The sequence below is a fragment of the Eleutherodactylus coqui genome, chromosome 4, assembly GCF_035609145.1.
Source record: "Eleutherodactylus coqui strain aEleCoq1 chromosome 4, aEleCoq1.hap1, whole genome shotgun sequence".
Lineage (NCBI taxonomy): Eukaryota > Metazoa > Chordata > Amphibia > Anura > Eleutherodactylidae > Eleutherodactylus > Eleutherodactylus coqui.
In genome coordinates, this window is record NC_089840.1 from 103,158,567 (window position 1) to 103,183,373 (window position 24,807).

Consider the following 24,807-nt stretch of genomic DNA (forward strand, 5'->3'; position numbering starts at 1 on the left):
TTTTCAATACTTGCCTTAAGCTTGTGCTTTGTATTTTATGATCAGGCTCCCCTCCTAAAATTAAATTAGAGACCTTGAGTCTTCTGGTGAACTGAAGAGGACTGGTTTTACCTCACTTTTATTATTATTATAATTATTTGGCCAGTGTGTTGGTATATGCTGGCTGGTGGTCACTGGATGAATTGTCCTGCAGCAGTGATAGAGGTGCCTGTCTAGCTACTCTAGGTTAGATTGTGGAAATGCACCTACTTACTATAATCCTATTTTCTTAACTTTCTTCATAAGTTGCGCTGTGAAGGTTTTTTCTGTTTCTCCCTTGTTATTTCCGGACCACCCGGTTAGGAGTCTTTCCCTATGCTTTGGATTATAAAAATAGTCATGAAACTGATTTTCACAAATCGTGAACTTTATTTTTATAAATTCCAAATACAGTACTCTAATGTCTTGTACATTACAATCTCTTTTTTAAGCATTATATTGTATTGACAGGATATGACTCTGATGCTGTACACTATTTATGTTCTTTTATCTGTTTTGACTAAAGCCCCATTTACATGCAACGATTATCGCTCAAAATTCATTCAAACGATGGCATATGAGCGATAACCATTGTGTGTAAATGCTTCCATCATTCACTCTTCAGAAGAACGATGATTTTAAGGTGAGCCTTAAAATCCATCATCAGCAGGAGAGTAGATAACACAGCGTGCAGTCTGTGTTCTGCATGGGAGCCGTTGATTACACTGTGATTCAGCTGACAGCCCATGGTAACCCATGGGAGAACAAAGGAGCTGATTGCAGAGCTCATACCACCTGCTGTGCTCTGTAAGCAGCTCCAGGAGGCTCATTTACATGCAAATGAAGCTAATAAATTGCTAATGGACATTATTGTCTATTAACACTTCATGCAAAATGATCCCTAGAACTGTCAATCTTTCAATTGTTTGAAAGATTGTCTTTGCTTGTAAATGAGCCTTAAACGTTCCTTTAAAGGGGTTGTCCCGCGCCGAAACGGGTTTTTTTTTTTTTCAACCCCCCCCCCGTTCGGCGCGAGACAACCCCGATGCAGGGACGTACAGACAGCTTACCGGAGCGCTTACCTTGATCCCCGCGCTCCGGTGACTTCTATACTTACCTGTGAAGATGGCCGCCGGGAACCTCTTGCTTCGTGGACCGCAGCTCTTCTGTGCGGTCCACTGCCGATTCCAGCCTCCTGATTGGCTGGAATCGGCACGTGACGGGGCGGAGCTACACGGAGCCGCTCTCTGTCACGAGCGGCTCCATAGAAGAACACAGAAGACCCGGACTGCGCAAGCGCGGCTAATTTGGCCATCGGAGGCCAAAAATTAGTCGGCTCCATGGAGACGAGGACGCTAACAACGGAGCAGGTAAGTAAAAAACTTTTTATAACTTCTGTATGGCTCATAATTAATGCACAATGTATATTACAAAGTGCATTATTATGGCCATACAGAAGTGTATAGACCCACTTGCTGCCTCGGGACAACCCCTTTAAATAAATGTACTGTATAATATAGGATAAATAAACACTACAATACACACTAGGTGGCCATTGTCTTGTCCACTGAGGGATTTGGTCAGATGACCTTTTTTGAGAATAGGAATGGTATTACATTTTTAAGCCTTGTATATTGAGTGATTGACTAATGATAATAGCTTTCCACAGCTCACAAAACTTTTCTAAGGGCATGAGTCAGTTCCAGAGTGAATCGGGACATCAGATGTTGACTTTGGCAGTGTTCATGTGTGTGCCTCCCTATTTTGCAGCCATTTCATGGCAAAGCAATTACCATTGGAAGTGTGGAAGGCGACTGCAGTATCTTGATGAAACAAACAACAAGCAAGCATAGAATATACAAACTTAACACAGATATTGCCTAGGTTAGATTCACTTAGAGGACCCCAGTGATGCATCGTAGTATTGCTAACCTCCAAGTTGTAATACCACACATACATGATATATAGAAGTATGGAATATACACCAGTTGGCTACAGCATTAAAACCAATTTGCTAATATTGTTCAGGTACTCTTATTTCTCGAAAACAGCTCTGACCCATCAGGACATGGACTCCATGAGACCTCCTATGGTATCTGCCACTAAGTGTGCTTTTACACGGGCTGATAAATTGATCAGTGTAAATGCATGCATTGGCTGTACAACAAATGAGAATTTGTAAGCTTCTTATTCATCCTTCAGTTTCTGCATGCCAGAACCATCCTCAGATCGCTCAACCTCCATTCACTAGCGAAGATCGTTCCGGTGTAAAAGCACAGGAATAATTACCACTGGGACAACCTATCAGGGATCTGGGCCCGACAAGTCGTCCTGTGTAAAAGGACTCCAAGACATTAGCAGCACATCCCTTGCTCTACAACAATGTTTAGGTAGGTAAGTCCACACAAGCTCATCTGTGAGCAATGAGTCCCAGGAGACAGACCATGTGCACAGAAACGGTCTCGATTGTATAGACCTCAGAGTATCCAAAACGTAACAAAAAACTCCGCATCCAAAAGTGTGTGAATAAAAAAGGCAAGCTTTGAGCAATCATGACCCTTTCACCAGTTTATTGGTTGTCCTTTCTTGGACCACTTTTAGTAGGTACAAACAACTGAATATTGAAAATACTCAAGAAGACCTTCCCATTAGGAGGTATTCTGGCCCTATCATCTTGCCATCACAATTTGGCCGTTGCCAAAGTCTGTCAAATTTTGATATTCACCCATTTTTTTCTGTTTCCGACACACCGATATCAAGAACTGGCTGTTCATTTGTTGCCTAGTATATCCCACCCCTTCACAGATACTATTATAACGAGATAATCAATGTTATGCACTTCACCTATATCAGCACATGACCCATACAAATAATCATTGTTGACAGTGGTCATATGACATACTGGCATAACCAATGTAGACAGTTATTGGCTGCAGCACCACATCATTGATGCTGCAATGTACGAGAATAGACAGTGACTGCAAACCACGGGACCATCAACAGTGGCTTGTAGGGGATCTAATGGTATTTAGTACATATTCAATAGCCTGATTAAACAGGGTGAAATTTAGTATTTTCATAAGTGGTAATGGTGGGGGGGAGGGTTGGAGGGGGGTGGCAAGTGAACTTTTGCACGAGGACCCATGAGCCTTCAGCTAAAAAAGTGATCAGCCCAAGATGTCTGTGTGTTAAGTTTTGCACAGAGAAGTCAGACTAGAAGAAATCTGCATGGCAGTCTGGACCAGATGGAGGACAAAAGTGAAAGTGAGCAACTCCAATCAAAGAGGAAGTAGAATTGTCTGTACAATACCGTACGACAGGAAATATTTACTGGTCAGATTCATTTGGCAGACAGTTCTACACATTTATAAGCCTTGATATTGGACTATTTAGGTACACCCACACAGGGACAAGTTTTCCCAACACGAAGCATTTCCTCACAAAATCGCTGAAAGAAATGTATGCGTTACATGTGGATTTTGTCACAGATTTTGCTGTGGATTTCACTTTATGAATTACAAATTGAAAAACACTGAAACTACAACATTAGCACAACATCTGAACTCAGCCTTTGTGTCTTATCTGCTCTAAATATCTTTTAATCAAAATCTTTTATTGATAATGAAAATGTGTCCAATTTGATGATTTATCAATACTTTAATAGTTATGTCTCACGGTATCCTTTTAAGGGGGTTTAAATTCCAGTGCAATTCTTGAGAGTCCTGTGATTTGATGGTAATATGACTCTCGATCTGCATCCTTTAGTTGAGCATAACAGTCATTTTATCAATTTTTCGATGTCACCCTTTTCGACTGATTCATCGTTAGCTTCTATGTCATGATAATTTGGCACTTCATTGGATATGTGGATTTCAATTGTGCTAGCTTCAGAACCTAGCAAAAAAAAAGAAAATTCAGGACACCCAGAATTTGGTATATTCACCTTATTTTATGCTATTTGCTTTTCTCTTTCAGTTTGCCAAGTACATGGTAGAGCCAAGAAGCAGCTTATTGTCTACACCGGTTTAAAGAAGTTAAAGTTTAAAATTAAAGTGACACTCTGGTTTAGGGACAAAATTCCGTCCTGGGAGCAGAACGTGGAAAAGGTATATTACCTGTTCTCCTTTCAGACAGCCAAGATGGCTACCACTATCTTTAGCTTACTTAATCACTTATAGTACATTGGTAGTGTTAGAACTACCAATGCCCTATACCTGCTCTGTGATTGGCCAGTGATCAGCACTGGCCAATCATAGGGTAGTGCATAGTGAAGTTTAAAAAATAACACTTTGGCAACCCGAAAACGGAACCTAAAAACAGCAAAATGGAGAGATTGGCAAGCAGATCAAGTACAGGCAATCTACCTCCTCCCCCCCCTTAGAATTTTGTCCTGAAATTGGATGGATGCTTTAAGGTTTGCATTTTATCCTAAATTTTCTTCCTGGGGGGGGGGGGGGGGTTCTTTCCTATTCAGTTTTATATAGCATCTAGTATCCAATGATCCAGAATATCTGGGAATCTGGTATTTACTAGATGTCATCGAATGTACATTAAAATATATATATTTTTAAAGATATAACTGCATATTTGTCCATAAAATAAATGGTGACCTTTACAGCCAAAGACAAATCAAATTTATGCAAAGCTTATTAAGAAAGTAGGGCCCATCTCACATTGAAGGACCTGGCACATCCATGCATTACAAAACCAGACTATTAGCTTCAATGGAAACTGCATAATGTTTATACCATGGAGCAGACATCCACAATCTGAGGATTTTAGAAGAAATTAAAGGGAACTAGAAGCAAACTAAACTAAGTTAGGGTGCTTATAGTACAGAGAACATTGAGCCCCGGGGTATACTTCTCATACCTCACCAGTTCCTTGTTTCCTCGCTATCACCCCTGGAAGTCGGAGCTTGGTCTGCAAGCGTGAGTCTCTTCTTTAGTCACTATGCACACACATACTGTTCTCTATGGAAGTGCACGCGCATTGACTAAAGAAAAAAGTCCCGCTCACAGACCGAGTTCCAGCCTCTAGGGGTGACAGTGTGGCTGTGGGGAGGCGGGTAAGTATAAGAAGTGCACCGCAGGACTCGACATTCTCTTCCCTCTAAGTACCATAATTTATTTTATGGGGCTTGCAAGATTTCACTTGACTTGCAAGTAAATCCTCCTTATAAAAGAGGAACAAAAAGCTACAACAGTCGGAGCAGCAGGTCCAATTGGGAAATATATAACAGATTTCAGCAAAATGTTTTTCAATATTTTTTTTATTATGGTGGCAAAATGTTTATATATGAAAAACAGTAAGGTATGTTCAAGAAAACATTTATTTTAAATGTTACAATTTAAAAAATATATATTTTCTTTTTTAATATCAATTTATGTTAGAACAATATTTTAAAGGCATGAATTCCTTCTCTACACAGTCTAATAGAAAAAAGTCCCCCTGCAGCACAGCATCATGTTTAATGGAAATTATATTTATATTGTTCACAATATACCATGAGCCATTTAAATGACATCTACATTATTAAAGGTGCTGTCCTACTTCTAGCTGTTTTGCTGCAGGAAGCAGACAACTCTTTACATTACTTAGTGGCTTAGATTGGTACTGCAGGCTGAGTCCTATTGAAGTGAATGGGACTCAGTCTGCAGTACCAACCCAGGCCACTGCACAATGTATAGAGCTGTCTGCTTCCTGCAGCAAAACAGCTAGAAGTGGGACTACCCCTTTAAAGACATGATATTAAGAAAAAAATTGCTTATAGTGTGTGAGCCATTTTTCTCCTACAGTAGCCCATCTGCTTTCCATTCAAGGTGCCCTGTGCAGGTATATAACCCTTCAAGGAAATCTGGCAGTGATGTGGAAATTATGAAATAAGAGGGTACTGACATAACTAAACTGTGCAAAACACATCAAAGCAGGGCCTGGATAAGACTTAGGAAGAGTAGGTAGCTTAGGGAGCAATTAAAGGAGAACAATATAATATAGAATTCTTTGTACCATCAATTAGTAGCTCTCTTGCAGGTGCTGAGGTACGATGAACGCTTCCATTTAGTACATAGGTGATTTGCCACTCCTCCTATGTAATTAGCACTAAAGGCCCATTTACATGTAAGATTATTGCTCAAAATTCGTTATTTCTGCAGACAGCCGGCAGATAAAATTGTAACCTGTTGGCAGCCGCAACCAGAACAATGCAGCTGTAATCACATTCTGGGCTCTGGAGGCCCTTTTACATACACATGAAGATGATAAAGTGCTAATGGCCATTAACACTTTATGCAAAACGATTGCTAAATCTTTCAATCTTTCAGTCATTTGAAAGATTATCTTTACGTGTAAACGGGACTTTTGTCTCTATAGATTGAAGTGGCAAATTCAAAAGAACTTCAGAAGTCAATCTACAGTATACTCTATAAGAGGGTAGATGCATGGAGCGGAACCAGCAACATATACAGAAGAAGTGCATATGTGGGGGATGGAGGGAAATGGGAAATATGTACTATAAGTAAAAACACTAGGGATTGCTGAGAAATGGGGGCATTAAACGACAGTCCATCCAACAGTAATGAAGTTCAACTTCAGGGCTTAACGGTGGGTGGTTCATTCTGATATCCCTGCCTTGGGTACAGAGAGAGCTTTTTACACCCTTAACATCAAAGGAACACCAAGCAGATTGCTACAGTTGTATATGTGGAACAGGATAAAATTATACAGATTCAATATTCTATGAATCTAAAACTCTAACGAGCCTGTGTTCACATCTGTGCTGGAAACTCCATTTGAACTGATTTTGACTGAACCCCATGGACTAACATGGACAGCACACAACCCCATTATAGACCTATGAGGACATGGACATTAGCATGTTTTTCACATGACAGTCTGTGAGAAAAAACTTATGGCATGTCCTATTCCTGATGAGAAACCAGACATACCATTGCATTCCAATGTCCTGCCTCTGCGTAAATCAGACAGCACATGAGTTGTGCCTGAGCCTCTTGGATAGTGTACCCCTAGCCTAGCACTGTAAAATGTGCTTAATGGCAGTGCTCCTGAATCCTCATGTGAAGTATCTCAGTCTTGTCTTCTTCCAATGACTCTTGGGTGAATCTTGCTTTGCCTATGTAACTGCAAAGTTAATTTACTGGTCACCAGCAAATTCCCTGTCCAGCCATTTGCTCATGGTGAACTACTATGGTCATACCCCTCTCACACTGCAAGGAGGCTGAAGCAACCTGTGCTGTGGATGCAGTGGTACAGTGGACTGGACTCACTAGAAAGTGCTTTTCGATGGTGCAGTCATACTTGGTGGAGAGCACAAATTTCTATATGAATAAATCTTTAACAAAAGTTGCAGTTTGGAGGAAAAATGGCAAGGGAATGTGCTGGTGACTGGGAAATCAACACTGGAGCAGAATAAAGAGGAAACATTTATTTATAGAATGGAAGAGTTGGAAGGGACATCCAGGGTCATCGGGTACAACCCCCTGATTAACGGTAAAGAAATCTAAATTTTTAGATGATATATCTTATTCATTAAAAAGGTGTTCTCTAGTAATTACTACCTGCCTCAGTGGTAAAAGGTCACGATGATAAGGAGCTCAGGCTCTCAGTAGAACTAACCTGTTGGGACCTCTAACCTCCATGACATTTCGTGCAAGAAATATTTTTTAAGTGAGGTAGAACATATTGAAATTGGCTCCATTTGGTTAGGATTAGAGATGAGCGAGTATACTCGCTAAGGGCAGTTGCTTGAGCGAGCATTGCCCTTAGCGAGTATCTCCCTGCTCGAGAGAAAAGGTTAGGGTGCTGGCGGGGGGGGGGGGAGCGGTGAGTTGCGGCAGTCAGCAGGGGGGAGCGGGGGGGAGAAAGGGAGACAGAGAGCTCCCCTCCATTCCTCCCCGCTATCCCCAGCCGCTCCCTGCCCGCCGCCGGCACCCGAACCTTTTCTCTCGAGCGGGCAGGTACTCGCTAAGGGCAATGCTCGCTCGAGCAATTGCCCTTAGCGAGTATGCTCGCTTATCTCTAGTTAGGATACTGAAGCATCTATGTATTTTACATGATCACATTTTCCTTTACTTTGTTCTCACAACACATTTAGTTATTCAAGCCTACTTACTTATTATTCTGGAAGACTCATGAAAAAAAATGGAGATATACAAGTCTTTTGAAATAGTAGGCTTTTGTCCGATGTTACTCTGGGCTAATTGATAGTTCAGTATTAGCAGCAGGGTAATATGCCATGACTGAACTACTGATGGCATCATGACTGCTCCCAGTAAGAACACCTTGACTCTTAATGGGGCGCAGTGACTGATGCTAGTATGGAGGAACTCTATGACTGTCGCTCCTTTGGGGGCCACCGTGGCTATTACTGGTTTAGAGGTACTGTGGATAGAACTGTTATGTTTTCAAGGGCATTGGGTTGAGGATTAAATTTAAGGAAATTAGACTGACTCCATTCATTAGTTCTCCAAAGTGTGCATTTAACTCGAACATATACTATAGTAGGCCCAAGAGAGAATGATAGGCAAGACTGAAAAACTAGCAGACATAGCATTTGTTAAGGTGCTGTTAGACATAACGATTATCATTCACAATATCATTGAACAATGATTGTTTGGTCTAAACGTGAACCAACAATTTAACGACTAATGAGAATCATTCATTTTTTGCTCTTCGTTCATTGTATGCAGGCATAACAACCATTGTTGGCTCATTCCTTTATTGCTCGGGTTAAACAGCAATCGTTCAGTCTCTGTGCTTACTTATACAGGGACTGAACGATTCAGAATGATTCTTGCTTGAACAAGCCAACAGGCTGCATGTAAACAGGCTGCATGGGTGTACACAAGTTAGCAGAGATATCACTCACTCGTTCACCCATTCAAAGGAGAATCGGCTCGTCTAAAAAGGAGAATTATACTTGCAAGAATCCAAATACCTTCCACATCTAATCTGAGCCAATAATGAAAATTAAACACTGGTTGAAAACCAAAATGAACCTGAGAAAAACAAAATACAGCAGTGTAAATACATATACTGTGTTCAATATTTGCACATTTGAAAACTACAGATAGGACACATTTTACCTTGATTGTGATATCATGAGAAGTTATCTTATCTCAACAGACTAAAAAGCTATTCTATAATGTTTTTTTTTGTGTTAAGAAAAGAGTAAAGGCCCATTTACACACAACAATTATCACTCAATAATTTCTTCAAACGATGTCCTTTGAGCAATAATCATTGCGTGTAAATGCTACCATCGTTAGCTCTTTGGCCGTACGATGATTTTTAGTTCAGCATAAAGAGAAAATGGGAGAAAATGGAGCTGTATGCAGATAACAGACCACCTGCTGTTATCTGCATACAGTGAAGGGAGTTTCATTTAAATGCAAATGAAGCTAATAAGCTACTAATAGGCATTAGTGCCCATTAGTAGCTATGCAAAATAATCGCTTAAAACTGTCACTCAAACTGTCTTTTGAGTAAATTTTGAGCGATCATCTTTGCGTGTAAATGGGGCTTAAATCAATGTGTAAATAAACCACCCGATAGCCAGGCACAATGTAATACCACGTCGCCTGAAGGATGCTTTTTTTAGATTTCTGCAAAGAGTTAAATTAAAGAAAGACTCATTTGTAGATCTTCAGATTTCACCTGAAATCTCTATTTTTACTAGTCTTCCTATGTGGCAGTTGTGCCTTTGATCCTCTGCAGTCTCCAGGTTCATGGTGCGACTGCAACACTTGCACCCCCCATTGCTGCGCCACTTTGCTTTACCATGCCTTGTCTCTTATTATACAAAGAACAGGGCTCCCTCTACAGCCAATTGCCATGCAACCAGGGACAAATCTTCTCTGAAACTGGTAAAAAGAAGGGAGAAATAGCTCTCATAGTGTAATTCTTTAAATATGAGACATAATAGTATCAAAGTAGGGAGTATATTAATGGAGAAATTGATGGGATTTTTATTTTCCTTCACAGTTTTGTGCATTGACATGTGTTTTTTTTAACATAGTAATAACATTATAATATATAATATAGTTAGCCAGTGTTCAAGAGAGTAAAAAATTCACCAGTAAAGTGAAGCATGAGAAGTTTAATGTACAGTGGTTCAATTCAAAATGGCTTCCTTCTTGTGTGTACAGGTTAGAAATACACTTTTTCACAGATATCTTTGCTCTTAAGTATTTTCTCTGTTACTCGGCTAATCAGTAGTTGGGATAATCGAATCGATTTGAATTACTGGTAGCTACCATCCTTGGTAAATTGGAGAATTTCTGGTTATCCTCTCAGCTATACTCCCATTACCTTCAGAAAGCATGCATAGTGCTTCATCAGTCTGTTGACTATTCCCCAGTTCAGCCTTTTTCAGGTCCTGGATGTAGCCAGGATAGTTGAGGAAGGACCCAATCACACCATTGCCTGCAGACTCTACAGCAGATGAACTGGACATATTTTCCCACGGGATTTCTTTCTGTTGAGACCTGAAGCTAATGCTGCACCCTGTCCATCCATAAAAAGCCAGAGTAAAGAGGAATCCCTGCATTGGATTCAGTATGCCCTAAAGAGAAAAAAAAAAGGTTCATCAAGATGATGCAGTATTGTGACATGCATGTGCGCGCCAAAATACTAGACATGAAATATAAACATAGCCACATATCAGTAAATATTTTACTATAAAGATACTAAAAATGTTTCTTGTGGTGGTCATTTTTCAAAATTGTAAATAACAGCCCTATTGGTTGTTATTTTCGTATTAACTTCTCAGAAACTGATCACCATTTGCCACTTTTGTCAGCTTGTTCTATCAAAAACAAAGTGACAAGTCACCAAGATGTTCATTTAAAGTAACAAATAATGATTTCATTTTTATTGTTATACTTGCAAAATTGGCCAACACAACAGAGCTAAAAATGCCATTTTTCCTGTAAGTAAAAGAGAATTACCAAACTTTGACTTTGAATTTTGGCTGTTAACTAGAGATGAGCGAGCGTACTCGGATAAGCACTACTCGCTCGAGTAATTGGCTTTATCCGAGTATCGCTGTGCTCGGGTCTAAAGATTCGGGTGCCGCTGCGGCTGACAGGTGAGTCGCAGCGGGGAGCAGGGGAGAGCGGGCGGGAGAGAGGGAGAGAAAGATCTTACCTCCGTTCCTCCCCGCTCTCCCCTGCAGCTCCCCGCTCCGTGCCGGCACCCGAATCTTTAGACCCGAGCACAGCGATACTCGGATAAAGCCAATTACTCGAGCCAGTAGTGCTTATCCGAGTACGCTCGCTCATCTCTACTGTTAACCTATCTACATGTATTCGACTCATATGATGTGAACTACATACTATAGGCTGTTGAAGACAACATGCTTCTGGTAAAGATTTCATAGGAAAGGCCATGTCCCTCTTCTACACTCTTTGTAAAAAAAAAAAAAATCCATCCCCTAGAAGAAGTTGTCATTCTGCTGCAAAACTCGGCATGCAGTTACATCTCAGGCAAATATGCAAATAATTAGAGTTGTGGTTAGAGATGAGCTTGATGCTCGTTCGAGTATTAGGGTGCTCGAGATCCTCGTTACTTGAGACGAGCACCACGCGGTACTCGTCTCGATTAAACGAGCACTGACCATTGAATTCAATGGAGCCGGCAATACAGCCAGCTCCATTAAAAGCAATGGGCTGCCGGCTAGCGCGGGATGAATTTTCGGGAAGGGCTTAAAAATATAAGCCCTTACCTGAAAATCATCCTAAAATGTGTAAAAAGTAAAAAAAAAAAATATACTCACCTTGTCCCGGCAGAACGATGTTAGCCCATTGAATTCAATGGAGCCGGCAATACAGCCGGCTCCATTGAAAGCAATGGACTGCCGTTGATCGCACAATGAATTTTCGGGAAGGGCTTAAATATATAAGCCCTTCCCTGCAATTCATCCAGAAATGTGTAAAAATAAAAAAAATATATATACTCACCTGGTCCCGGCAGACGGAGTTCAGCTGCGGTCAGCTGGCAGTTCTCCTGAACTGCTCTCTGTAGTATTCAGCAGCCGGGGATTTAAAATCCCTGCCTGCTGAATGAGCTGCCTGTAATTGGTCACAGCCTGACCAATTAGAGGCAGATCTCACTCACACCCATTCATGAATTCATGAATGGGTGAGTGAATGCTGCCTCTGATTGGCTCAGCGCAGCTCTCAGCTGAATGACAGCAGTTCAGCACCACAGTGCAGGGGACAGCAGGAGAAGACGCGGCTGTGCCCCGGCAGCTGACGGGAGGTGAGTATCTATTTTTTTGGTTTTTTAAATCACTTTTAATTCATTTCCAGGGAATGGCTTATATGTAAAGCCCTTCCCTGAAAAAGAATTCAGGTGTGCCAGCGGACCATTGTCTTCAATGGAGTCGCCGGCAGCAGCAGCGGCTCCATTGAAGAGAATGCCTGCATTTTTATTCTTTTTTACACTAAAATCTCTCTTTTTCAGGTAAGGGCTTATATTTTTAAGCCCTTCCCGAAAATTCATCCCGCGCTCGCCGGCAGCCCATTGCTTTCAATGGAGCCGGCTGCATTGCCGGCTCCATTGAATTCAATGGGCTAACATCGTTCTTCTCTGCCACAGCTGTTACAGCTGTGGCAGAGGAGAACGATCTTAATGCTGATATAATTTTTTTTTTATTTTTACACATTTTAGGATGATTTTCAGGTAAGGGCTTATATTTTTAAGCCCTTCCCGAAAATTCATCCCGCGCTCGCTGGCAGCCCATTGCTTTCAATGGAGCCGGCTGCATTGCCGGCTCCATTGAATTCAATGGGCTAACATCATTCTTCTCTGCCACAGCTGTTATAGCTCTGGCAATGAAGAACGATCGTTATGCTGACAGTGGGGGGGGTCTCACTCTTGCCACTATTGTGCCTTAATAGTGAGAACTCGGAGCCCGAAATGCAGCCCTGCATGTTGCTCCTCGCCTGCCCTATCCATTTCTGTGTTTTTTACATGACTTTGGTGATTTGCTAAGATTTTCACAAATGAAAACCTTAGCGGAGCACCAGTCATATACAAAAATGCTCGAGTCGCCCATTGACTTTAATGGGGTTCGTTACTCGAAACGAACTCTCGAGCATCACTAAAAGTTTGACTCGAGTAACGAGCAGCTGAGCATTTTGGTGCTCGCTCATCTCTAGTTGTGGTGTGATTAGATGAACGGTCTTGCCACCTGAGGCCCTAAAAGTGGTTCCTCCCTTGGTCTATAAAAAGGCTCTGACACTACTTGTTTGTAGTGGACTTCTTTTTCCACTTGTGTAGAGCTTGTTGACCACTAGACACCTCTATCAAAGAGATTTCGCCCAGTTAACAGAGTTTGAAAGGGGGTGCATTATTGGAATGTGAAAAGCTGGATGGTCATATGAAACAAATTGCCCACTACCTGGGCAGTTCTGACCAAACTATCATGAGGTGTTCGGACCAGCGGATGTTCGGCTGCACACAGCAAGGTTATCCCAGGAATGCCTCCACAACATTGCCTATCCAGTTGCCAGATTTATTTCCAATAGAACATGTATTGGATTAACTGGGCTGCCAATTTCAACAGCCTATGCATGATGTGGAGGCTCAGTTACACTGATATGATGCACAATACTATACAGAACCTGTATGCCTCCATGCCTGCCTGTATCACATCTTGTACTCAAAGTAGAGGTGGCTCAACAGGATACTGGAGCCTCCATGCCCACCCGTACCACATCTTATATACAGGCTAGAGGTGGCCCAACAGGGTACTACAGCCTGCATGCCTGGCCGCATCACATCTTACATCCAAGCTACAGGAGGCATAAGAGGGTCATAGAGCATAGATTTTGTATCCAAGCTAGAGATGCTACAACAGTGTACTAGAGCCTCCATGCCTGCCTATATCACATCTTGTATTCAAGCGAGATGTGGCTCAACAGGGCACAAGAGCCTCGGTGCTTACCCATATCTCATCTTGTATCCAAGCTAGAGGCAGACCAACAGGATACTAGAGCCTCCATGCCCGCCTGTATCACATCTTGAATCCAAGCTAGAGGAGGTACAACAGGGTACTAGAGCCTTCATGCCCGCCCGTATCACATCTTGTATCCAAGCTAGTGCATAACACTGCTGCATGTAAATGATTAGAACATATTAGGCTTCTTTCAAACTACATTCAACTGTGTAGCACCGGTTCGGTCTCAGCTTTTTGCGTGGGGATGGGAAGCACAAAGACTTGTCCATCTCATATATTCACCCCTATGGTGCTGTCCCATTTCCATCATGTTTCCTGTTCCCATGCAGTTTTCTGCATGGAGGGCAGAAAGCTGAGATAGAACCAGCGCTGGACAGTCAAACATAGGGGGACATTTTCAAAAGCGTTTTGTAGCAGCATTCTGCTGTAAAAAAGTTGCTCATTTTTGCACAAATCCCACTAGCGCAAAAATGTGCAACTTTTTAGCTTTTTTGCGCTGGCCTTCACACTACAGATGAGCGAACGTACTCGTCGGAGCTTGATACTCGTTCGAGTATTAGCGTGTTCGAGATGCTCGTTACTAGAGGCGAGCACCACGCGATGTTCGAGTTACTTTCACTTTCATCTCTGAGACGTTGGCGCGCTTTTCTGGCCAATAGAAAGACAGGGAAGGCATTACAACTTCCCCCTGCGACATTCAAGCCCTATACCACCCCCCCTGCAGTGAGTGGCTGGCGAGATCAGGTGTCACCCGAGTATATAAATCAGCCCCTCCCGCGGCTCACCACAGATGCATTCTGACATAGTTCAGGGAAAGTGTTGTCTTGCTGGAGTTGCTATAGGGAGAGTGTTACGAGTTATTTTAGGCTTCAAGAACCCCAACGGTCCTTCTTAGGGCCACATCTGACCGTGTGCAGTACTGTTGAGGCTGCTTTTTGCAGTGTTGCACTTTTTTTTTTTTTTTTTGTATATCGGCCGTGCAGAGCATTGCGTCCTCAGTCTGCAGTAATTTTACATAGTATAAGGCCAGTAGTGCTGAGGCAGGGACAGTGAAAAAGGTGAAAGACATATACTGTCTATATAGGCAGTGGGCTTTTCCCAAAAAATTTGGGAAAAAACATTCTATTTGGGCTGCCTTTGACCGTCCTGAGTGTACTGCGTCTCTGCTGCGGGTAGTAGTCCTAATTAATATGCAGCCAGCTAAGTGTTACAGCAGGCTTGCGCAAAATTCTTTCCTGGCTCTGCGTTGCCCGTTACATCACCGCTGTCATCCTGTCCAGAGGGAAACAGTCTGCAGTAATTTTACATAGTATAGGGTCAATAGTGCTGAGGCAGGGACAGTGAAAAAGGTGAAAGACGTATACTGTCTATATAGGCAGTGGGCTTTTCCAAAAAAATTTGGGAAAAAACATTCTATTTGGGCTGCCTGTGACCGTCCTCAGTGTACTGCGTCTCTGCTGGGGGTAGTAGTCCTAATTAATACGCAGCCAGCTAAGTGTTACAGCAGGCTTGCGCAAAATTCTTTCCTGGCTCTGCATTGGCCGTTACATCACCGCTGTCATCCTGTCCAGAGGGAAACAGTCTGCAGTAATTTTACATAGTCCAGGGCCAGTAGTGGTGAGGCAGGGACAGTGAAAGAGATATACTGTCTATATAGACAGTGGGCTTTTCCAAAAAATTTTGGGAAAAAACATTCTATTTGGGCTGCCTGTGACCGTCCTGAGTGTACTGCGTCTCTGCTGGGGGTAGTAGTCCTAATTAATACGCAGCCAGCTAAATGTTACAGCAGGCTTGCGCAAAATTCTTTCTTGGCTCTGCGTTGCCCGTTACATCACCGCTGTCATCCTGTCCAGAGGGAAACAGTCTGCAGTAATTTTACATAGTATAGGGCCAGTAGTGCTGAGGCAGGGACAGTGAAAAAGGTGAAAGACATATACTGTCTATATAGGCAGTGGGCTTTTCCAAAAAAATTTGGGAAAAAACATTCTATTTGGGCTGCCTGTGACCGTCCTGAGTGTACTGCGTCTCTGCTGGGGGTAGTAGTCCTAATTAATACGCAGCCAGGTAAGTGTTACAGCAGGCTTGCGCAAAATTCTTTCCTGGCTCTGCGTTGCCCGTTACATCACCGCTGTCATCCTGTCCAGAGGGAAACAGTCTGCAGTAATTTTACATAGTCCAGGGCCAGTAGTTGTGAGGCAGGGACAGTGAAAGAGATATACTGTCTATATAGGCAGTGGGCTTTTCCAAAAAAATTTGGGAAAAAACTTTCTATTTGGGCTGCCTGTGACCGTCCTCAGTGTACTGCGTCTGAGCTGGGGGTAGTAGTCCTAATTAAAACGCAGCCAGCTAAGTGTTACAGCAGGCTTGCGCAAAATTCTTTCCTGGCTCTGCTGTGCGTTCCGTAAGCGAAGTCAGCCTCCAACCACAAGCCAATAAGCGGCACATATAATTACAGCGTTCTGTTTCTGCACTACTGGTAATACACCGTGCTGAGGGGTAGGGGTAGGCCTAGAGGACGTGGACGTGGACGCGGGCGAGGACGCGGAGGCCCAAGTCAGGGTGTGGGCACAGACCGAGCTCCTGATCCAGGTGTATCGCAGCCAACTGCTGCGGGATTAGGAGAGAGGCACGTTTCTGGCGTCCCCACATTCATCTCACAATTAATGGATCCACGCGGTAGACCTTTATTAGAAAATGAGCAGTGTGAGCAGGTCCTGTCGTGGATGGCAGAAAGTGCATCCAGCAATCTATCGACCACCCAGAGTTCTGCGCCGTCCACTGCTGCAACTCTGAATCCTCTGGCTTCTGCTCCTCCTTCCTCCCAGCCTCCTCACTCCATGACAATGACACATTCTGAGGAGCAGGCAGACTCCCAGGAACTGTTCTCGGGCCCCTGCCCAGAATGGGCAGCAATGGTTCAGAATCCTCTCCCACCGGAGGAGTTTGTCGTGACCGATGCCCAACCTTTGGAAAGTTCCTGGGGTCCGGGGGATGAGGTTGGGGACTTCCAGCAACTGTCTCAAGAGCTTTCAGTGGGTAAGGAGGACGATGACGATGAGACACAGTTGTCTATCACTCAGGTAGTAGTAATTGGAGTAAGTCCGAGGGAGGAGCGCACAGAGGATTCGGAGGAAGAGCAGCAGGACGATGAGGTGACTGACCCCACCTGGTTTGCTACGCCTACTGAGGACAGGTCTTCAGAAGGGGAGGCAAGTGCAGCAGCAGGGCAGGTTGGAAGAGGCAGTGCGGTGGCCAGGGGTAGAGGCAGGGCCAAACCGAATAATCCACCAACTGTATCCCAAAGCGCCCCCTCGCGCCATGCCACCCTGCAGAGGCCGAGGTGCTCAAAGGTCTGGAAGTTTTTCACTGAGAGTGCAGACGACCGACGAACAGTGGTGTGCAACCTTTGTCGCGCCAAGATCAGCCGGGGAGCCACCACCACCAGCCTCACCACCACCAGCATGCGCAGACATATGATGGCCAAGCACCCCACAAGGTGGGACGAAGGCCGTTCACCGCCTCCGGTTTGCACCGCTGCCTCTCCCCCTGTGCCCCAACCTGCCACTGAGATCCAACCCCCCTCTCAGGACACAGGCACTACCGTCTCCTGGCCTGCACCCACACCCTCACCTCCGCTGTGCTCGGCCCCATCCACCAATGTCTCTCAGCGCACCGTCCAGCCGTCGCTAGCGCAAGTGTTGGAGCGCAAGCACAAGTACGCCGCCATGCACCCACACGCTCAAGCGTTAAACGTGCACATAGCCAAATTTTTCAGCCGGGAGATGCTGCCGTATAGGGTTGTGGAAACGGAGGCCTTCAAAGGTATGATGGCGGCGGCGGCCCCGCGCTACTCAGTTCCCAGTCGCCACTACTTTTCCCGATGTGCCGTCCCAGCACTGCACGACCACGTCTCCCGCAACATTGTACGCGCCCTCACCAACGCGGTTACTGCTAAGGTCCACTTAACAACGGACATGTGGACAAGCACAGGCGGGCAGGGCCACTATATCTCCCTGATGGCACATTGGGTGAATTTAGTGGAGGCTGGGACAGAGTCAGAGCCTGGGACGGCTCACGTCCTACCCATCCCCAGAATTGCGGGCCCCAGCTCGGTGGTGGTATCTGCGGCGGTGTATGCTTCCTCCACTAAACCACCCTCCTCCTCCTCCTCCTCCGCAACCTCTGTCTCGCAATCAAGATGTGTCAGCAGCAGCATGTCGCCAGCAGTCGGTGTCGCGCGGCACGGCAGCACAGCGGTGGGCAAGCGCCAGCAGGCCGTGCTGAAACTACTCAGCTTAGGAGAGAAGAGGCACACGGCCCACGAACTGCTGCAGGGTCTGACAGAGCAGACCGACCGCTGGCTTGCGCCACTGAGCCTCCAACCGGGCATGGTCGTGTGTGACATCGGCCGTAACCTGGTGGCGGCTCTGCAGCTCGGCAGCCTCACGCACATGCCATGCCTGGCTCACGTCTTTAATTTGGTGGTTCAGCACTTTCTGAAAAGCTACCCACACTTGTCAGACCTGCTCGGAAAGGTGCGCCGGCTCTGCGCACATTTCCGCAAGTCCCACACGGACACTGCCACCCTGCGCACCCTGCAACATCGGTTTCACCTGCCAGTGCACCGACTGCGGTGCGACGTGCCCACACGGTGGAACTCTACGCTCCACATGTTGGCCAGGCTCTATGAGCAGCGTAGAGCTATAGTGGAATACCAACTCCAACATGGGCGGCGCAGTGGGAGTCAGCCTCCTCAATTCTTTACAGAAGAGTGGGCCTGGTTGGCAGACATCTGCCAGGTCCTTGGAAACTTTGAGGAGTCTACCCAGATGGTGAGCGGCGATGCTGCAATCATTAGCGTCACCATTCCTCTGCTATGCCTCTTGAGAAGTTCCCTGCAAAGCATAAAGGCAGACGCTTTGCACTCGGAAACGGAGGCGGGGGAAGACAGTATGTCGCTGGATAGTCAGACCACCCTCCTGTCTATATCTCAGCGCGTTGAGGAGGAGGAGGAGGAGCATGAGGAGGATGAGGAGGAGGGGGAAGAGACAGCTTGGCCCACTGCTGAGGGTACCCATGCTGCTTGCCTGTCATCCTTTCAGCGTGTATGGCCTGAGGAGGAGGAGGATGAGGAGGAGGAGGAGGAGGAGGAGGAGGATCCTGAAAGTGATCTTCCTAGTGAGGACAGCCATGTGTTGCGTACAGGTACCCTGGCACACATGGCTGACTTCATGTTAGGATGCCTTTCTCGTGACCCTCGCGTTACACGGATTCTGGCCACTACAGATTACTGGGTGTACACACTGCTCGACCCACGGTATAAGGAGAACCTTTCCACTCTCATACCCGAAGAGGAAAGGGGTTCGAGAGTGATGCTATACCACAGGACCCTGGCGGACAAACTGATGGTAAAATTCCCATCCGATAGCGCTAGTGGCAGAAGGCGCAGTTCCGAGGGCCAGGTAGCAGGGGAGGCGCGAAGATCAGGCAGCATGTACAGCACAGGCAGGGGAACACTCTCTAAGACCTTTGACAGCTTTATGGCTCCCCAGCAAGACTGTGTCACCGCTCCCCAGTCAAGGCTGAGTCTGCGGGAGCACTGTAAAAGGATGGTGAGGGAGTACGTAGCCGATCGCACGACCGTCCTCCGTGACGCCTCTGCCCCCTACAACTACTGGGTGTCAAAGCGGAACACGTGGCCTGAACTCGCGCTGTATGCCCTGGAGGTGCTTGCTTGTCCTGCGGCTAGCGTCTTGTCAGAGAGGGTGTTTAGTGCAGCTGGGGGAATCATCATGGATAAGCGTACCCGCCTGTCAACCGACAGTGCCGACAGGCTTACACTCTTCAAGATGAACAAAGCCTGGATTTCCCCAGACTTCTCTTCTCCACCAGCGGACAGCAGCGATACCTAAACAATACGTAGGCTGCACCCGCGGATGGAAGCATCGTTCTCTATCACCATCAAAAATGGGGACCTTTTAGCTTCATCAATCTGTGTATTCTATTCATCTTCCTCCTCCTGCTCCTCCTTCTGAAACCTCACGTAATCACGCCGAACGGGCAATTTTTCTTAGGCCCACAAAGCTCAGTCACATAATTTTTGTAAACAATTTTTATACGTTTCAATGCTCATTAAAGCGTTGAAACTTGCACCTGAACCAATTTTTATTTTAACTGGGCTGCCTCCAGGCCTAGTTACAAATTAAGCCACATTAACCAAAGCGATTAATGGGTTTCACCTGCCCTCTTGGTTGGGCATGGGCAATTTTTCTGAGGTACATTAGTACTGTTCGTACACCAATTTTTTTGGGCCCTCGCCTACAGTGTGATCCAATTAATTTTTTGCCCACCTGCATTAAAGCTGACGTTACATCAGCTGTGCTGGGCACTGCAATGGGATATATTTATGTACTGCGGTGGCTTCCTGGGACCCACCCATGCTGTCGGTCCACATGGACTTCCCATTAGGGAGATGTACGTGCCTGTGTATACTTATAAAAAACTCGAGCCTGACTGGGGCATGCAGTTTTGGCTGAAGCCCACCTGTATTTAATCAGACGTTAGCTCTGCTGTCCAGGGCACTGCAATGGGATATATTTTTGTACCACCAGCGGGTTCCAGGGAGCCACCCATGCTGTCGGTCCACACGGACCTCACATTAGGGAGTTGTACCTGCCTGTGTCTATGTATTAAAAACCCCGGTCTGACTGGGGCATGCAGTGTGGGCCGAAGCCCACCTGTATTTTATCTGACGTTACCTCAGCTGTGCAGAGCAATGCAATGGGATATATTTATGTTCCGCCGGTGGCTTCCTGGCACCCACCCATGCTGTCGGTCCACACGGAGTTGTAACTGCATGTGTCCAATTATAAAGAACCCCAGTCTGACTGGGGCGTACAGTGTGGGCCAAAGCCCACCTGTATTTTATCTGACGTTACCTCAGCTGTGCAGGGCAATGCAATGGGATATATTTATGTACCGCCGGGGGCTTCCTGGCACCCACCAATGCTGTCGGTCCACACGGAGTTGTAACTGCATGTGTCCACTTCTAAAGAACCCCAGTCTGACTGGGGCATGCAGTGTGGGCCGAAGCCCACATGTATTTTATCTGACGTTACCTCAGCTGTGCAGGGCAATGCAATGGGATATATTTATGTACCGCCGGTGGGTTCCAGGGAACCACCCATGCTGTGGGTCCACAGGGAGTTGTAACTGCATGTGTCTACTTCTAAAGAACCCTAGTCTGACTGGGGCATGCAGTGTGTGCCGAAGCCCACCTGCATTTAACATGACATTACCTCAGCTGTGATGGGCAATGCAATGGCATATATTTATATACCGCCGGTGGCTTCCTGGCACCCACCCATGCTGTCGGTCCACACTGAGTTGTAACTGCATGTGTCCACTTCTAAAGAACCCCAGTCTGACTGGGGCGTGCAGTGTGGGCCGAAGCCCACCTGTATTTTATCTGACGTTACCTCAGCTGTGCAGGGCAATGCAATGGGACATATTTATGTACCGCCGGGGGCTACCTGGCACCCACCCATGCTGTCGGTCCACACGGAGTTGTAACTGCATGTGTCCACTTCTAAAGAACCCCAGTCTGACTGGGGCATGCAGTGTGGGCCGAAGCCCACCTGTATTTTATCTGACGTTACCTCAGCTGTGCAGGGCAATGCAATGGGATATATTTATGTACCGCCGGTGGCTTCCTGGCACCCACCCATGCTGTCGGTCCACACGGAGTTGTAACTGCATGTGTCCACTTCTAAAGAACCCCAGTCTGACTGGGGCATGCAGTGTGGGCCGAAGCCCACCTGCATTTAACATGACATTACCTCAGCTGTGCTGGGCACTGCAATGGGATATATTTATGTACCGCAGGTGGGTTTCAGGGAGCCACCCATCCTGTGGGTCCACAGGGAGTTGTAACTGCATGTGTCTACTTCTAAAGAACCCCAGTCTGACTGGGGCATGCAGTGTGGGCCGAAGCCCACCTGCATTTAACATGACATTACATCAGCTGTGCTGGGCACTGCAATGGGATATATTTATGTACCGCCGGTGGGTTCCAGGGAGCCACCCATGTTGTGGGTGCACACGGAATTCCCATTGCGGAGTTGTACCTGCCTGAGACTATTTATAAAAATCCGTGGTCTCACTGGGGCATTCAGACACCTTGACAGAATGAATAGCATGTGGCACATAGGTTCCCCATTGCTATGCCCACGTGTGCAGCTCCTGATGGAGGTGGCACAGGATTGGATTTCTCATTGCTTCTGTACAGCATTGTGGGCTATCGCCCCGCCCCTTTTAAAGAGGGTCGCTGCCTAGCCGTGCCAACCCTCTGCAGTGTGTGCCTGCGGTTCCTCCTCATGGCAGACGCACTTATAAATAGACATGAGGGTGGTGTGGCATGAGGGCAGTTGAAGGCTGCGCAGGGACACTTTGGTGTGTGCTGTGGACACTGGGCCGTGCGGTGGGGGGGGGGGGGTTGGGCAGCATGTAACCCAGGAGAAGTGGCAGCGGAGTGTCATGCAGGCAGTGATTGTGCTTTGTTGGAGGTAGTGTGGTGCTTAGCTAAGGTATGCATTGCTAATGAGGGCTTTTCAGAAGTAAAAATTGTTGGGAGGGGGGGGGCCCACTCTTGCCGCTATTGTGGCTTAATAGTGGGACCTGGGAACTTGAGATGCAGCCCAACATGTAGCCCCTCGCCTGCCCTATCCGTTGCTGTGTCGTTCCCATCACTTTCTTGAATTGCCCAGATTTTCACAAATGAAAACCTTAGCGAGCATCGGCGATATACAAAAATGCTCGGTCACCCATTGACTTCAATGGGGTTCGTTATTCGAAACGAACCCTCGAGCATCGTGAAATTTTCGTCCCGAGTAACGAGCACCCGAGCATTTTGGTGCTCGCTCATCTCTACTTGACACTTTCCTGAAAAGAAGTCTGTTCTTGTAGGGAAGGGGATGAGACCAAAGCAGACTGAGAGATTTATGCATATTTTAAACCAGAAACCGGGGTAAATTATGCCAGAAATGTACGCCAGGTCAGACTTGTACATTTCTGAGAAGGTGCACTGAGGTTCCAGGACGCACCTAATACATGGCAAGGCACACGCCTCTTTATATATTAGATGCACCATGCTCCAGGGTAAATTATACTAAGCCTGGTGTCAGAAATGGCAGGTTTAGTAAATTTTCCCTATAGTGTTTTTGAAAAAAATAAAATAATATTTCTAGTGTAAATTACTGCATATTGTTATGCCATACAGTTGCTTATATCACCCATTCATTTTAGTGGAGTTGTCGGAAACACCTGAGCACTTTTCATCCCTGGCAGTCGCATTGAAAATGAGTGAAGCGTCAGCGCTCTTGTAGGACCAGGGCTCCATTCAGTCTCCTCCTCACTGTGGCCAGTGCAGTAAGCCTGAAGTGAGGAGTAGAGGAGACATAGAGTCCCTGTTCTTGGGATCACTGGGGGTCTCGGTGGTGAGAGCCCCACTGCTCAGCATGTAAGCGCTGCGGAATAAGTTGGCGCTATACAAATAAAGATTATTATTATTATTATTATTATGCCCTATCCTGTGGATAGGAGATAACTTGTGAGTCTGGCACATCCCCTTTAAGTATTTTCACTTTTCCATCATTTAGCTCCTTGAACAATAACTAAGTAAAGAACACTTACATCTTCAAAAAACAGCAAATATTTCACTAGAATGGAATGGAAGTTGATTGACTTTATGGCCGACTTACCATGATGAACCATGTGATAAGTGCTGCATTCCTGACATTTTTCAGCTGATCTCCATTTATGTCTGGCTGCATTTCCAGATAGAATAAAAGGCTTTCATTGATAATATTGGACACCCAACTGATACAAAGATAAAAAAGATATTAGTGTCAGCTGTGGTGGAACAGACACATTAGTTATTCTCTCTTCTGACACAGAAGTTTTTAAAGAGAGACTAAATTGTTTTTAGAATACTAGGGAATACAGAAATTACATTTTTTTCTGGGACTTTAAGTATATTGCACAATGTTATGTGTGTTTCCAATTTACTGGGGAAAAAAAACTACATCTAGAGATGAGCGAGCATACTCGCTAAGGGCAATTGCTCGAGCGAGCATTGCCCTTAGCAAGTACCTTCCCGCTCGAGACAAAAGGTTCGGGTGCCGGAGCGGGGGAGCGGTGAGTAGCAGCAGTCAGCAGGGGTGAGCGGGGGGGGAGAGAGGGAGAGAGAGATCTCCCCTCCGTTCCTCCCCGCTCTCCCCCGCAGCTTCCTGCCCACCGCTGGCACCCGAACCTTTTGTCTCGAGCAAGCAGGTACTCACTAAGGGCAATGCTCGCTCGAGCAATTGCCCTTAGCGAGTATACTCACTCATCACTACCTACATCACCAAATAATCAAACTCAACAATAGCAGCCATATAAGCATCTGTTCCTACAGGCTTTCTGAGCCTCCGCCGGGGATTCCATCTGGTTTTCCGTTTTCCAGAACAATGCAGCATGCTAATGACCAAACATGTTGCAGCCATCCTGAGGCTCCCGCCTTGCTTCCAGGCCAAACCAGGGTTTAGCAGCATTCCTGCCTCTCCTGGAGCTGAGAGGTGTGGTGGTGGCAAGATTAATGTCAGTCAGCACCTGGTGTTAAGTAGCTCTGCTGCTACTTAAGCAGTGCTAACTGTTTCTCCAGTGCTGGTCAATGATTCTCTGCAGTTCCATGTTGGATAGCGGCGGAGCAACATCGTGTGCTGGAAGCTCTGCTGGACAAGCTAAGTCCTTTGCTGTTTTTGGTTTGGTTT

The 24,807-nt window shown here is 45.8% G+C and overlaps 1 protein-coding gene across 1 annotated transcript in view; it reads right to left on the reverse strand.

The window, feature by feature from the left end:
* Window positions 1-3,655: 3,655 nt before the first annotated feature.
* GPR143 (G protein-coupled receptor 143) overlaps window positions 3,656-24,807 on the reverse strand; it is a 54,575-nt gene continuing 33,423 nt past the window's right edge. The window contains exons 7-9 of the mRNA XM_066599926.1: window positions 23,758-23,875; window positions 10,348-10,600; window positions 3,656-3,912 (exon numbers count right to left, since the gene is read on the reverse strand). Of these exons, the coding sequence (XP_066456023.1) occupies window positions 3,797-3,912; window positions 10,348-10,600; window positions 23,758-23,875 (487 nt within the window). The 3' untranslated portion in view covers window positions 3,656-3,796. The remainder of the gene's footprint in view (window positions 3,913-10,347; window positions 10,601-23,757; window positions 23,876-24,807) is intronic.